Consider the following 15,869-nt stretch of genomic DNA (forward strand, 5'->3'; position numbering starts at 1 on the left):
GCAGACTGCAATCTCTACAAGTGAATCGGCCTTTGGATCATCACCTTATGGCATTTATGGTAAGCGATCAAAAAACAAATCACCAGCATAAAAAAAATGAGACAACTCTCCTTATAAAAAATGGACAACACTAAAGTTTAGCATCCCACTGACATCACTAAGGCTTCTACAGAGTTTCTGAGATTTAGCACCCTACAAACCTTGGTCCAGTGGTTAGATTGGTGCCAACAGTACATTACAGGTATTGGCGGAAGTGACATGTTGAGCAGGGATAGCCGCTGGACATGACTATTCATCTATACATGCTGAGGTGTTACAGCTGTCTACTAGCGGCTGGTATACTTGAGAGTGGCTTATCGGTGAACTGCACACGATTTAGCATGGGTGCCAGTATGTGAGCCAGCACTCTGTAAGTGGAGGTTTTATGTCTTCAAACATTTTTAATAAACATAATTAGCACTTTTACGTTATAATTGTGTTGTGTTATTGATTGGAGGTGACCCCATGGAGCTGGATAATTGACGTCTGACCCCAGCAGAGTTGCCAGAGAGGCGAGGAGTGGCCTATACTCCACAAGTGCAGATGAGCCCATCTTGGCCTGCAGGATCCGGTGAGTTGTGAACCCCTTATTAACCATTTCAGCCCACGGGTAATTTTCACATTTCAGCACTCCTCTGTAATGATCTGCTCAGCTGTCTGCACGGGCAGACAGCTGTTTGTCCATTCTTTAGGTCTGAGTGCTGCAGGTCTCTGGAAAAGAGACCTGTCTTCGCTTTGCAAGTTTCAGAGTTGCTCTGCTGGTGAGGAATTTGCATACACTTGTCATGCAAATTGCTTAGCTGCTTCCTTTGATGGCTTTCAGTATAAATACCTTTTGCTCCCAGAATTCCTTGCTGGTCATAATGGTTTGTTCCTGCTAACTCACCTGGAGTATTGTTTGCTAAGATTATCTTGGAGTAATTCCTTGGGACTGCACTAGGCATCCCTTTTAGTGCAGTCAGGTTGTATTATCTGTTTTGCCTTGTACTGTCTATCTGTTGCGATTGTCCTGTCGCCTGCGGCGGTCGACAGGAAATCATTCTGTACTCTGTCTGGGAGTGTAGGCCAGAGCTGCGGTTGCTACTGGCTGCTCCATCCGTCTGTCTGTTTGGATCGCATCCGCCCTAGTGGTAGTGGCGGTGCTTCCATCTGTATTCTGTCTGGGAGTGTAGGCCAGAGCTGCGGTCGCTGCTGGTTACTCCTTCTGTCTGTCTTGTCTGGACAAACGCTTGCTGTAGGCTCGGTGAGGTAACCGTTTAGCAAGCGTTCGCGTTCTCTTTTTGTTTTGTGTTTCATTGGTTAGTTAGGGTTGGCGTGCTTTGTCTCTGTTGCGCTTTTCGTGCCATTAGCGTGCTTTGTTGCTGTTGCGCTTTTCGTGCGGCGACCGCGCTTAGGGAGTACGTTTGTTATTTTCCTTAGCGTTCTGATTGTTGTTGCTTGCTGTGCCTTTCTTGCTACTCTCGTGCTCTGTCTTGTGTCACTGTTGGCAATCGCCAGTCTTGCGATTGCATTCATACTTTGTTTCTGCTGGTATGTGTTCACCGTCGCCGGGTGGCGACTAGATTGGTGGACACACATATATTCTGTCGCTGTGTTCACTCTCTCTCTCTGAGGGCTATCTTGCTCTGCATTGTTGCTAATTGTACAATTCCCAACTGGCACCTGTGGCAGTGCAGAGGGGTTGTTCCTCTGCACTCCACAGCTCCATCTGCCGGTGGGAATTTCCCTCTACAAGTGCATTGCACCAAGCTGGGTTCTGTTAATTACACGCAGTGTCAGCGTGCATCCTGAGCGCTGACCACGGAAATAATTCCCCAATCGTTACATCCTCCCATTCATTCCCCAATAACTTTATCACAATGAAATGATCTATATCTTGTTTTTTCCGCCACCAGTTAGGCTTTTTTTGGGTGGTACATTATGCTAAGAATTATTTTATTCTAAATGCATTATAATGTGAATAATAAGAAAAAAAATGGAAAAAAAATCACTCTTTTTCAGTTTTCAGCCATTATAGTTTTAAAATAATTCATGCTACCATAATTAAAATCCACAAATTTTATTTGGCCATTTGTCCCGGTTATTGCAACGTTAAAATTATATCCCCAGTATACTGTATGGTGACAATATTTTATTTGGAAATAAAGGTGCATTTTTTCAGTTTCACATCCATCACTAATTTTTAGACCATTATTTAATAATTATATGCCCTCTTGACATAGATATTATTTTTTTTCCCCTTAAGTCAGTAGGTGTATTTTACTATTTGGCCACAAGATGTCCCCGCTGAGCAAAAATCCTATTAGCGTACTTTGTATGCTACGTCGGATACAAAGTGTTGTTACATTGTAACTAAGGTAGTGACGCTGCGATCAGAGTGCCGGCGAGGAGATTAATGAATGAGAACAAAGTTCCCATTCATAAATTTAACGAATGGGCAGCGGCTCTATTAAAGAATAAACACTGTTTATTACTCGGCGGTAATGTACGGATTGGCACAGGGGACTTTTGTCCCCTGCAGCCAATCTCCACCTGCTCTCGATAACAGCGCAATTGCTGGCGTCTGCCCGCACAATCGCCTGCAAACCCCCCAAACTGCAGGGACGTGACTAGCGCGTCCCTGTGTGATGCTCATTACGAGTAGCTACAGCCTCGTTATCAAAATTTAAATGAGTTTGGGCTGCCCATGGTTGAGTGGGGGTTAACTTACTCAGGCACCCATGCGCTTGAATTGCATCCCCGGCCTGAGTTGAAGAAGGAAGCATAGGAGCGACGTGGAACGCGACATGGGACGCAAATCGAGTGCATTGGTGCCTGGGTAAGTTAACCATAGCTCCCAACTGTCCCTCTTTTGGAGGGACAGTCCCTCTTTTGGAACCCAATCCCTTTGTCTTTCTCATTTGTCCCTCTTTCAAGACTGATGTACAGATCTGTGTAAATATATGTATTTTGCTACTGAAAAACCGTTTAACTTACCCTAAATTTTATTCCCATCAATTAACCACTTTAGTCGCACAGACGTGAGCATCGCATCCACAGCAGGTGCTGCTGCAGCTACAGCCACGTGAGGCTCCCGTCTGTGCAGTCTGTGGGGCTGTGCACGCGATTGTGCAGGCAGAAGCCCGCAATCGCGATGTTGCCAGCAACAGGGGGGGATTGACAGCAGGGGACAAAGCAGGGTCCCCTGAGCCAATCCGTACATGTCCGCTGAGAATGATCAGTGTTTTTGTTCAAAAACAGTAAGCATTCTCAATTGGTGCCATTGTGCTGCCTCCCGCTCGCTGACTTCCGCCTCTTCCACCACCGATTGTTAAATTAATGAGTGGGAACATTGTTCCCATTCATTCATCTCCCTGCAGGCCACCGTGATCACAGGCATCAATGGATGCCTGTGTCACTTCCCTAGTTACAATGTAACAACGCATTACTTCCTATAGTGTACTTATTGTACGCAAATAGGAAGTACTGCGTGAGGACATCTTGTGGCCAAATAGTAAAATTACACCTACATACAAAAGGATTTTTTTTTTTTTTAAATAGGATGTCAAGAGGGTATATTATTATTAAATTATGGGCTGTTGTTAAGTGATGAAAAAAATGCACCTTTATTTCCAAATAAAATATTGTCACCATACATTGTACTAGGAATAGAATTTAAACCTTGCAATAACCGGGACAAATGGGCAAATAAAATGTGTGGCTTTTATCCACAGTATCACATTTTATTTTAAAACTTTAATGTCAAAAAACTAAAATATTTTTTTCAATTTTATTTTCTTATTATTCCTGTTAAATTGTATTTAGAGTAAAATAATTCTTAGCATAAAGTACCACCCAAAGAAAGCCTAATTGGTGGCGGAAAATACAAAGTATAGAACATTTTGTTGTGATACGTAGTGATAAAGTTATTGGGGAATGAATGAGAGAAGCACTAAAATGTGAAAATTCCTGTCGTCCATGGGGAGAAAAAAACCTGTGGGCTAAAGTGGTTAAACTGATATATTTCTTATTTTTAAATGTTAAAATAAAGAACAACTAATGATGATAGAGAGGACCAGTTTGGTTTGAATGAAATAACAACATCCTTTCATTCTGAATTCTTTGTGATATGCAGGGTGAGGGGTGTCGTGGAGAGTTCTTAGAGGTGTGGCAAGGGCGTGTCTTAAATTGTTCCTCTTTCATATTTCAAAAAGTTGGGAGGTATGAGTTAACCCCCCCCAACCCCAGCCACGGGCAGCCTGAACTCATTTAAATTTCGATTACGAGTAATGATCATCCCTAATCAATAGTACCTAACCTGCAATGTGGCCTGTGATGGCAGATGCAGATTGAATGGTTGTAGGTGGTCCCATCATTCCATTCTGTAAGGTGTAAATATGGTCAAAATTATTCATAAAGGACACAGATATGAAAGTTAACATTTTCATTGGGGATTTTTAGTGTACATTTTGTAAAATTTAAACTTTACACATATTCTTAGAAAACAGCCCAAAAATAAACTCCCTTTACTCAAATATTCCGCTATCCTACAATCCTCTGCATGTAGAAGATATCACACTACAAGCTACACCAGAGCTGCCTTGTATTTAAAGGGACTCCGAGCTCAGGTTAAAAAGGAAAATAGAACGCACCCGGGGCTTTCTGCAGCCCAGTGCTGGTCGGGAGGTCCCACGACGGTGTCCTGGCTCCTCTCCTAGGCCCCGCTCCGGAATGGCTGCATCATACGCGCAAGAAGGAGCCCGACACTCGACCGAGTGTCGCCGGGCTGCCGCTGGGCAGTCATTCCGGAGCGGGGCCTAGGAGAGGAGTCAGGACACCGTCATGGGACCTCCTGACCAGCACTGGGCTGCAAAAAGCCCCGGGTGAGTACAATTTTCCTTTTTAACTTGAGCTCGGAGTCCCTTTAAAGAAAATCTTCCAGAGAAGCCAAAAAGTAGGGCAAACTTCTTGTAAAAAAAATGCTTGAAGCTCAACAGCTAAAGACTAATGAAAGATGTACAGTACATGTAACAGCCGCAGGTTGCCTTTAAATAAAAAGCCATCAGAAGCTGACAAAAATAAAATGAACGGAATAAATATAATCTGCAGAGAAAGTCCAATGCCTCTTGTTCCTTCTGTCCCCGCATATTCTGCAATCATTTACACTCAAGCATTTTGGTTGTTGGTATCGGAAGCTGTAAAACAAGAAATGATGTTAGTTTGCCTTAGAACAATGCTGTAGTAGATAGCACTCTCTTACCACACCAGGATTGGGGGGGTGAACATCCGACAGGACACTGCCTGGAATTTGCAAGTACATCCAGTTTGTGTGGTTTTATCTCTATACTCTAATTTCCTCTTGCATCCCAAATACATACTGGTAAGTTTATTGGGTCCCCACAAAACTGGCCTTAACTGCTTCCTGACGTTGGTAATTGAAATCTACGTCCTGTTTGGGACCTGTTATCCCTGCCAGAGCATCGATTTCAATTACCGCACCGTATGCCGCCGCCGATTACCTGTCGCTGCAGCCCACTTACTCTGCTGTTGCTATGACAGCAGAACTCCGTGAGCCGGTCAGAAGCAGATTTCATTGGCTCCTGGCCCTGTGATCACTGTTTGCCAGTCAGGGCCAAGAGCCAATGAAATCGGCTAATGGAACATTCAGACGGCAGAGCAAGTGGGCTTCAGCGACAGGGGAGCGGAAAGAGTAATGGGCCTGTGCAGCATCTGTGAGCCCCGTTTTTGTTCCAGAAAATCTCTTATCCTTAAAGGGGAACTGAAGTAAGAGGTATACAGAGGCTGCTATATTTATTTCCTTTTTAACAATACCAGTTGCCTGGCAACCCTGCTGGTTATTTGGCTGCAGTAATGTCCTGAATAACACCAGAAACAAGTATGCAGCTAATCTTGTCAGATCTGACAATAATGTCGGAAACACCTGATCTGCTGCATGCTTGTTCAGGGCTATGGCTAAATGTATTACAGGCAGAGGATCAGCAGGATAGCCAGGCAACTGGTATTGCTTAAAAGGAAATAAATATGGCAGCCTCCATATCCCTCTCGCTTCAGTTGTCCTTTAAGGGGCCAGAGGCAGCTGGTACTTAACCACTTCGGGACGGTACCAGCAGCCTCTGCCCCCTTAAGGACCAGAGGCTGCTGGTAAAGTAAAATGCCGCTTCCCGATGAATCACTGCAAAAATCGTCCACTCCCGCTGTTCTGTCCCCGCCGCAGGCTCCTCTCTATGACGGCAGAGCGCTGTGCGCCGGTCAGGAGCTGCTTTCATTGGCTCCTGACCCTGCCAATCAATGTAAGCCAATGGGATTGGCTTACAGTGATGACAGGGCCAGGAGCCAATGAAAATGGCTCCTGACCGGCTCACAGAGCTCTGCCGTCATAGAGGAGGCAGGGCAAGCAAATTGCGGCGGGGACAGAGGGTGTGCGGGTGCAGGCGTGGCGGTGACAGACCTAGAACCCGTTTTCAAACAGGCTTAGGTCACTAGTATAGCTATAAGAAGTGTTCCTAATGTTGAAACCAGGATAATTAATGTAAAAGTGGGTACCCTGAATAATTGACTATATTCTACTATATGTCACTACGGGGATTCTTTAAATACCTTGGAATGCACATTGCAGATGAGCTACAAGAAAAAAACAAAAAAAAACAGTACAATCTTAATTATCCTCCATTCCTACACAGTATCACAGAGAAACTAATAACATGGCAAAAAATGTCCGTATTTGGTTCCAGAGAATAGTGGTGACTAATATTACCCAGACTACTGTTTATTTTTCAGATTCACCCGATATCTATACTGGATGTACCGTATATACTGGCGTATAAGATGACTTTTTAACCCTTAAAAATATTCTGAAAAGTCGGGGGTCGTCTTATACGCCGAGTGTCAGTCAGTCCAGTCCTTATACAGCGAGCGTTCAGGTCCAGAGAGTTCAGTAGGGTGCCGGGTGCCAGGCAGAATTGTATTTACCTATGGTTCAGTCATCCGGTTAATAGATCCCACGCTCCATTTAACAGCTTCTTACGAGCAGCCGCTCGCGCTGGTAGCAATGCCGTTTCCGGGGTCACCTGACTGGTGACGTGCGCGCTCCACTGATGACGCTCATGGAGGAAGAGACTGCCGGGCTGTAGTGTGGAGCGCACACGTCACCAGTCAGGTGATCCCGGAAACAGCTCTGCTACCAGCGCGAGCGGCTGCTGGTAAGAGGCTGTTAAATGGAGAATGGGATCTATTAACAGGATGACTGAAGCATAGGTAAATGCAACTCTGCCTGGCACCCGGCACCCTACTGAACTCTCTGGACCTGAATGCTTGCTGTGTAAGGACTGGACTATTAAATGGAGAGTGTGATCTATATCTATTTACCGGATGGCTGCAGTATAGGTAATTACAACTCTGCCTGGCCCCCGGCACGCTCACACTTACTACAGGGGTAGTCTTATACGGCGAGTATTCCACAAACTCTATATTTTAAGTGGGAAAGTTAGGGGGTCGTCTTATACGCCCAGTCGCCTTATACGCCAGTATATACGGTATTTTTAAAACAAGAAATAAAAAAAGAAAAAAAAAACAAATATCAGGAAGTTTTATACCATTTGATACCATTTATTGGCTAACTTAGGCCTGAGACACACCGCAGAGCGCTTTTTGATCTGTCTGCGCTGTGTTTTCATTTTTTCTTTTTAAACGCTCCCATTGACGTGCCTAAAAAGCCCACAGTAAAATTGGTGGCAAAAACGCAGCGATCATGATTTTTCAAAAAATTGCAACCACTGCAATTTTCTCACAATTTTTATGCAAGTCGACGGGAGCGGGTTTATTAAAACGCAAACGATGTGTTGACCAGGCATGGTCGGAATAGCCCATTTCCGTTTCCGTCACAATTCCGCATTCCGTTTCCGGCACAATTCCGCATTCCGTCATATAGAAATTCAGTTACCGTTCCATTCCAACGGTATACCGGGGCAGTTCCGCGGAATTCCGACTTATACGGAATTCCGTCGGAAAAATTTTAATCTCTCTCTCTCTCTCTCTCTCTTTCTCATCCATCCATCCAATGCAATAGGGAATTGCAGATTTTCAAAACAGCTTATATACCATAGCTGGGATTTGAACCCAGAACCTAGTGTGTAGTAGGTATCTGTCTTAACCTCTAGACCATGACCCACACTACATGCTAAAGCTGGCGGTAGCATAAACCATACTTCCATTATGATCAATTCGATAGAAAAAGTAGCATGATTAAGGATTTGTACTTTTTGAAAAGCATGCTTATATACCATAGCTGGGATTTGAACCCAGGACCTAGTGTGTAGTAGGTATCTGTCTTACCCTCTATACCAGGCAACTGGTATTTTTTGTAAAAAAAAGAAATAAATGTGGCAGCCTCCATATCCCTCTCAGTTTAAGTTTACTTTAAAAGAAAAAGAGTAAGTTTTCAGCCAATAAACCTTCTTCAGACTGCAGGCTGACAAGATGTTAGAACACCCAGCTTATGTACATTTGGGCAGCACAGTGGCGTAGTGGTTAGCGCTCTTGCCTTGCAGCGCTGGGCCCCGCAGTTTGAATATCAGCCAGGGCAATATCTGCACAGAGTTTGTATGTTCTGCCTGTTTCTGTGTGGGTTTCCTCCAGGCACCCCGGTTTCCTCCCACATCCCCAAAAACATACACATAAGTTAATTGGCTTCCTCCTAGATTGGCCCTATACTATGATACATGCACTACATGATACATGCATAGGCATATGACTATAGTAGGGATTAGAATAGATCCTTCTGAGGGACAGTTAAGTGCAAGACAATATACTCTGTATAGCGCAGCGGAAGATGTCAACGCTATAATAAAAAATAATAAATAATAATTTGAGCATCAGAAGGAGGTACAGAGATGTTTTTTCAAATACAAATAAGCAGGGCTGTGGAGTCGGAGTAATTTTTGGGTACCTGGAGTTGGAGTCGGGAAAAAATGCACCGACTCCGACTCCTAATGAATTTAAACTGTAATTAAAATAGAAAATATGATAAAATGTTCTATTTCTCAGACAATAGTCATCATACATAATTTATATATACAGTAATAGCTCTGCTTAGTCCACAAAAATGAAATAAACCAATCAGTCCACAGTATGGAATGTGCCTGCGCAGTACGCTCCTGATGACGTCAGCGGGAGCAGAGCCGGATTAAGGCTAAATGGGGCCCGAAGCAAAGTAACTGATTTGGGCCCCCCCATCATGTCGTAATAGAATCAGAAGATGCAGCTGCACAGCAATATGCCGCACACACCGGGCAGCCGAGCTACTGGTTGCTATGGGCAACAGCACGCTTTCCTCTGGGTGCACAATGCAGGGAATAGCAGCGGCAAAATGCAGAGTGAGAGATGAATGGCTGGGACATTTGCACTCAGGGGCTGGGGCACCCCTGTGAAGAGGGCGCCAGATATCACAGCAGCAGCACTTTCCCCCTGCATCTCCAGCCTGGCAATAGGAGAAAGCTCTGGACACCGCCAAACCGGAAGCCGTTCCCCAGACAGAATTACATAACCACTCCCACCACCGAACAACCAATTTCCTCCCAAACTAGACAGCCACCATGCAGCCTCCATCCCAGTGAATACGATAGTCCAGCAGAGAAGGCAGCCGCAGTGGGGGAGAATGACAGCACCAGATGAATCACATTCACCTATTGTGATCCAAGCAATAGAGGTCCCGTCATCCGGAGCCCATCTGTCTCCTCTAGAGTGCTGCCGCTCTGTTACTACTACTATTACTACTTCCTACTTCCTGTCTGATCTGAGAATCAGGAAGTTCAGAGCGAGCGGCTGCACTGTAGAAGAGACAGATGGGTTTCAGATGACGGGTGAGTGAGCGTTTGCCATCTGCTGCTATCATTCTTGCTGCAGCTGTGGTTCTCTGTGGGAAGGGAGGGTGGAGTGGGCAGCGGCAGAGCGCACAGTAGCAGGAGGGGGACCTAGGAGGAGAGCCTGGCTCTGAAGACAATCAGCAGCGCACGGCATCATTTGACAAGACAAGACAAATAACATTTATATCGCGCTTTTCTCCTGGTGGACTCAAAGCGCCAGAGCTGCAGCCACTAGGACGCGCCCTATAGGCAGTAGCAGTGTTAAAGAGACTTGCCTACGGTCTCCTACTGAATAGGTGCTGGCTTACTGAACAGGCAGAGCTGAGATTCGAACCCTGGTCTCCTGTGTCAGCGGCAGAGCCCTTAAAGGGACTCCAAGCAGTGCCTGTGGATATGCCTTTAAGCATACCCACAACTAATTCATTACATCCTCATACCTACCAGCATGATGTTTGTAATTATATCCCCCTGGGTTCCTTATATTTCATTGCATTGTGCTGAATCGAGCTGCCAACTTTGGAGAAAAGTCGTCCTGTGGCCGTGATTTCGATCGTGAAAATATCGAAAACTAAAAGGCATAGAGCAGCCGTTTATATATCATTGGAAAGAGGATAAAAAGAGCTTTAAAATGATATGCATCTTTCCATAGTTACTGCACTGCTCAGAGTCCCTTTATCCATTATACCATCCAGCCACTGCTGACTTTGGAGAAAAGTCGTCCTGTGGCCGCGATTTCGATCGCGAAAATATCGAAAACTAAAAGGCATAGAGCAGCCGTTTGTATATCATTGGAAAGAGGAGAAACAGAGCTTTAAAATGATATGCATCTTTCCATAGTTACTGCACTGCTCAGAGTCCCTTTAACCATTATACCATCCAGCCACCGCTGACAGGATGGCAAGGGCTGGTTTATGTGCTGATGGGGCCCCTTTGACTCTGAATGGGGCCCCATGCGACTGCTTTTGTTGCCTGGTCGGTAATCCGGCCCTGAGCGGGAGCGAAGACCCAGCCGCGCAGGTGCAGTGGTTTTCCAAATTTAAAGTCTGAAATTCCAGAAGTAAACCGGAGGCGGGGTCGGAGCATCGGTGAGTGGCTGCGCGGGCACAGGATGTCTGCGGGGGGCCATTAGAAACCTCCGGTAAGTTCAACTCATTTTCCCCCGACCCCCCCAATGTCAATGTAAGAAACACACTAGTTTACTTTTCTTATCTATATCCGAAATATTAATCCACGCCCTTACATACTGCACTGATCTGTCATCGAATTGAGATCCTATAAAACATATACTATGTTACTGAAATTGCTACCTTTTTATAACTATGATACAGTTTGAAATTTCCGGTGTTGATTTATCTTCAGAAGAGTTTATAACATGTTTTAACTTTTTCGTTATATCTATATGGTTCCATACATTATCCATTGTTCTTCTTATTCTTCAAATACAAACCAATTGGTGTACTCAAACTATTTGACAAAACCCCATTTTAAAAAAAAAAAAAATAATGTTCTACGTGATAATAATGTCAATATTGCTAATTATTAGGCAATAACTAGCAAATATGTGCTCTTTAGGTATTGCATTAAAGAGGAACTGTGACCAAGGATTGAACTTCTTTTCAATCTGTAGCTGATACCAGTTTTCCCAGGAGAAATCTTTACCTTCTCTTGAATAGATCGTCAGGGACATCTGTATGGCTGAAATTGTGGTAAAACCCCTCCCACAGTGTGATGTCAGGACCTAGGTACGTCCCCGCGTGCTACGCTCCCCCGTTGCAAAGGCAATGAAAGTCTGATGGGTCGCACTGTGCTGGAAATAGTCAAATTCACGCAATTATGTCACAAAGTCATCCAAGTGTTACCGCATGATTGTGGCTACCGCATGGCTTATAGAGTAATGCAAGTCTATGGTGATGCAGTAAGTGTAAACATCGGAGTGTGATGCAGGGCTCATGCGCTGATCAACAGGAATTCCGGTGATGTACTTCCTGCCCAGCAGGAAGTACAACGCTGAACGGAGGCTGGCCTATGCATATAACCCTGTCAGCGCACTCTACTGCAGTGTCATATGAAATGCAGATTTGTGAGGTCCTCCTGTGGAAGGATGTGGGATCATCGCACCACACATGTATGAATCCAGCCTCAAAGTAGGCAGGTTGACCAACATATTCTACACATGCTATACCTACACACAGACAGGACATAATGGGATACTTACTTCTGGTCATTCTGTAGCCACGTAACTTTCCTGGAAGTAAAAAAAAAAAGTGTAATAGCATTATAAATAGGTATCATTAAAACAAGCCGTGAATGATCCAGTCTGTGACAGTCTGGAAAGTAACTTACATACGGTCATCCAACAACAGAAAAGCTTTCAAATAGCTTTAATCTCTAGTTATCTGGCTTGCAGTCACTGCGATGTATCCCCTTTTCTCATTTCTCTTTGCTTCAAACACAATAGGGGAATGATAGCTGAGTGAGTTATGCGTCCCCTTTTACACTGCGCCCTGAGGCTGGAGCCTCTCTCGCCTCTGCCTTGGCCCGGCCTTGCATGTATAGATCACTTTAGATATAGCATATACAGTGCTGAACAGAATTATTCATACCCCTGGCAAATTTTGACTTAAAGTTCCTTTTTTCATCCAGCAAGTAATTTTTTTTTTGACGGGAAATGACATAGGTGTCTCCCAAAAGATAATAAGACGATGTACAAGAGCATTGGCGTCCGCAGAAAAATTTTCTGGGTGGGGGGCAAAAAGGGGGGAGGAAGAGGTGGGGCGGTGCGCTAAGCGCATCGTGCCGAAAATTTGGGGTGGTGCTGTGTGGCGCGCATAGGGCCTGATTCACAAAGCGGTGCTAACAGTTAGCACCCTGGTGAAAAGCCCTTTATCATTCCTAAACTCAGTTTAGGCATGATACGTTTAGGTGTGATAAGTTTAGGTGTGATAAGTTTAGGCATGATAAGTTTAGGTGTGATAAGTTTAGGCATGATAAGTTTAAGCACCAACTGCGTTAGCACCGCAATGCACAGCTGATCAAAAGTTTTGCGCTAGCAAAGTCTGGTGCACTTCGCATAGAGTTTAATGGCGCTGCTTTGCGTGCGGGGCTTTGCACGCTATCTACACTTATCTAAACTTAGCATGCCTAAACTTATCACACCTAAACTTATCACGCCTAAACTGGCTTTTCACCAGCATGGTACAATGGTTATCACGCCTAAAGTCTCTAACTGGGTTAGCACCGCTTTGTGAATCGAGCCCATAGCGCGCCAAAAAATGAGGCTAAATGGGTGTGGTCATGAACCAGAATGTGGGTGTGGTTGTGGGTGGAGACAAGTTTACATGAACTTAGCAATGGTGGGACATTAGATTAGGACAGTGGTGGTGAACATTTTGGAGGCCGAGTGCCCAAACTGCAACCCAAAAGTCAATTATCTATCGCAAAGTGGCAACAGCAATTTAAACTAAATACAAACATTTTAACTCATACATGAACATTATGGAAAACACAAGTTGAAAATAAACTGTGAAGATAAACAATTTCATCCATCCGTCTCCTGAAAAATGTATTCATTTTTTTAGAACCTCCCATTTTCTGTTTTAAAAAGCTGAAAAAGTAGGTTTAATGCTATTGTCTCATATGCTTGCAACAGCCAATCAAAATGTGCCTATTGATTTTCAAGGGGAATACTTAAACTTGTAACGATTGGTGTTAGCAAGTATAACGTTCTGATTATTTGGTGATCTGCAGAATCACCAATAATACAAATATAGCAACACTGAGAAATATCGAGACCTTAGTCACACTTTATTGTACTGAGTGTAGTGATTGGTGCAAACAGTAAGTACTGACAAATTTCACTATACCTCACCAGAGGAGCTGGTGGGCACTATAAGTACAGTGAACACCTCACCAGTGACAAGGGCTCGCTGGTGAGTAGTAAGGTCAGACTAATCGAGTCGGTAACAGACAGGCAGATACGGTACAAAATCGGAAGGCAGAGAAGTAACTATTAACAGGCAGAGTCGGCAGCAATATCAGAAGGGCTAAAGTACAGAATCACTGAGCAGAGAGAGGTAACGATTTTCAGGCAGAGTCAGCAACAAGATCAGATGGACAAAGGTACAGAATCACTAGAGAGTAAGAATAGTCAGAAACAAGCCAGAGTCATAAACAGATAATAAACAATATAATGCACAAATCCTATCACTGTGTGAAATCCCCGGTTTCCTCCCGGATCAAAGCACACCGGATCTAACTAAGGTCTGAGCGCTAACACGAAGTGATCGCAACAGCAGACAAGTTGCAAATGACTCCTCCGGGCTTAAGAGCCCAAGGAGATCCTGAGGCACGCCCCCCTGCTGCCAGCCAAACAGCAGTGGCGGGCGCACGTCGAGACGTCAGCCGACCCACAGGTCAGCTGACACGTCTCCTGGCCGCATAAAGATCATGAGGGTGCGTGCGCGCACGCATCAATGCGGCCTTATGTGCACCAGAGAGACCCGTCCTCGGCGTGCTAGACGCCGAGGCACGGGATTGCTACAGGGTAGGGAGATGGAGGCAGCTGCCTCCTCCAAAGTTGTTACAAAACTGCTGTTATTTTTACACTGTTTATGGCAGAGGCCTCAAACCTGCTACAGTCGGTCATTGGGTGACTGGGGTCCAAATTCACTAAAGGGGGGCGGGGCCACAAACAGCCAATCACATTTCCTTGGTGAATAAACTGCTTCCATTCACACATTTTTGATGCCAGGAACCCGAAAGCTCACAAATTTGGTCATTGAGTGACTGTGTGTCAAGGTTACAAAAAGTGGGCAGAGCCAAAATGAATTTCACTGGGAAAATATAAACTGCAGCCATTCTTACACCATTATTAACAGGGTTCTCACACTTTGCACAGTTGGCCAATGGGTGACTGGGATTAATATTCAGGAAAATGGGTGGAGCCTACAACAGCTAATCAAAATTCACCTATTGATTTTCAAGGGGAATATTTACATTGCTGCCATTCTTACACTCGTAACCATTTAACCACTTAACGACCGCCTAATGCCGATAGGCGTCGGCAGGTCAAAGTGGTGTTACCATGGAACGAGCGGCTGTTCCATGTCAGTTCACGGAGGGTGTCTCCGAGAACAGCCTGCGAGCCTCCGATCGCGGCTCGCAGGCTAAATGTAAACACGCGGGGAAGAAATCCCCTGTGATTACATCATATGGCGCTGCTGCGCAGCAGCGCCGTACTGAAGCCTATCAGAGGCGGCGCAGGAAGGATCGCTGTCCTGCGCAACCCATAGCAAGAGGGAGAAGGAGGGAAACAGAGGGAGGGTGGAAATCGCTGCAGAGGGGGACTTTGAGGAACCCCCCCACTAACCACAAGTAGCCGGCGGCGATCAGACCCCCCCCAGCAGGACATCCCCCTAGTGGGGAAAAAGGGGGGGGGGGGGGGGGGGAGTCTGGTCGCCCTGGCCTCCACACGATCTGTGCTGTGGGCTGGAGAGCCCGCTCAGCACAGATCACTGCAAATGAGCACGGTCCTCAAGTGGTTAAGGACCAGCGGTCTCTGGGCACTTAAAGACCAGAGACCTCTGGTCCAATCCCGACAGAATCCCGACGAATCGCCGCACATACCCGCCGCAACCGCCATCATTGCTGCTCGCTGAGACCCCCAGGACATTGGCTCCTGACCCTGTTTTTCAATGTAAGCCAATGAAATTGGCTCCTGACCCGCTCACATGACTCTGCCATCATAGAGACAGGCAGAGATTGTGAGATGCGGCGAGACTAGTCGGGTTTGAGCGGCGCGATCGGCGGGGAGCGGCGGAAATGGCGGATGTGCGCTGCGGACAGTGATTGAGATCTACGCCCTGCCAGCCAGGAGCCCACCAAAACAGGGCGTAGATCTCAATCACTGCGGTCCTTATCTAGTTAAAGGGAACCTAAACTGAGATTTTTCCTTTTAAAATACTCTCCTGC

General features: G+C 45.4%; 1 protein-coding gene across 1 annotated transcript in view; it reads right to left on the minus strand.

The window, feature by feature from the left end:
- Nucleotides 1-4,930: 4,930 nt before the first annotated feature.
- The window catches only part of LOC137528737 (class I histocompatibility antigen, F10 alpha chain-like), a 95,665-nt gene continuing 84,726 nt past the window's right edge, over nucleotides 4,931-15,869 (minus strand). Inside the window, exons 6-7 of the mRNA XM_068250262.1 lie at nucleotides 12,115-12,144; nucleotides 4,931-5,213 (exon numbers count right to left, since the gene is read on the minus strand). Coding sequence (XP_068106363.1) covers nucleotides 5,185-5,213; nucleotides 12,115-12,144 — 59 coding nt within the window. The 3' untranslated portion in view covers nucleotides 4,931-5,184. The remainder of the gene's footprint in view (nucleotides 5,214-12,114; nucleotides 12,145-15,869) is intronic.

The sequence above is a fragment of the Hyperolius riggenbachi genome, chromosome 8, assembly GCF_040937935.1.
Source record: "Hyperolius riggenbachi isolate aHypRig1 chromosome 8, aHypRig1.pri, whole genome shotgun sequence".
In the NCBI taxonomy this organism is placed as follows: Eukaryota; Metazoa; Chordata; class Amphibia; order Anura; family Hyperoliidae; genus Hyperolius; species Hyperolius riggenbachi.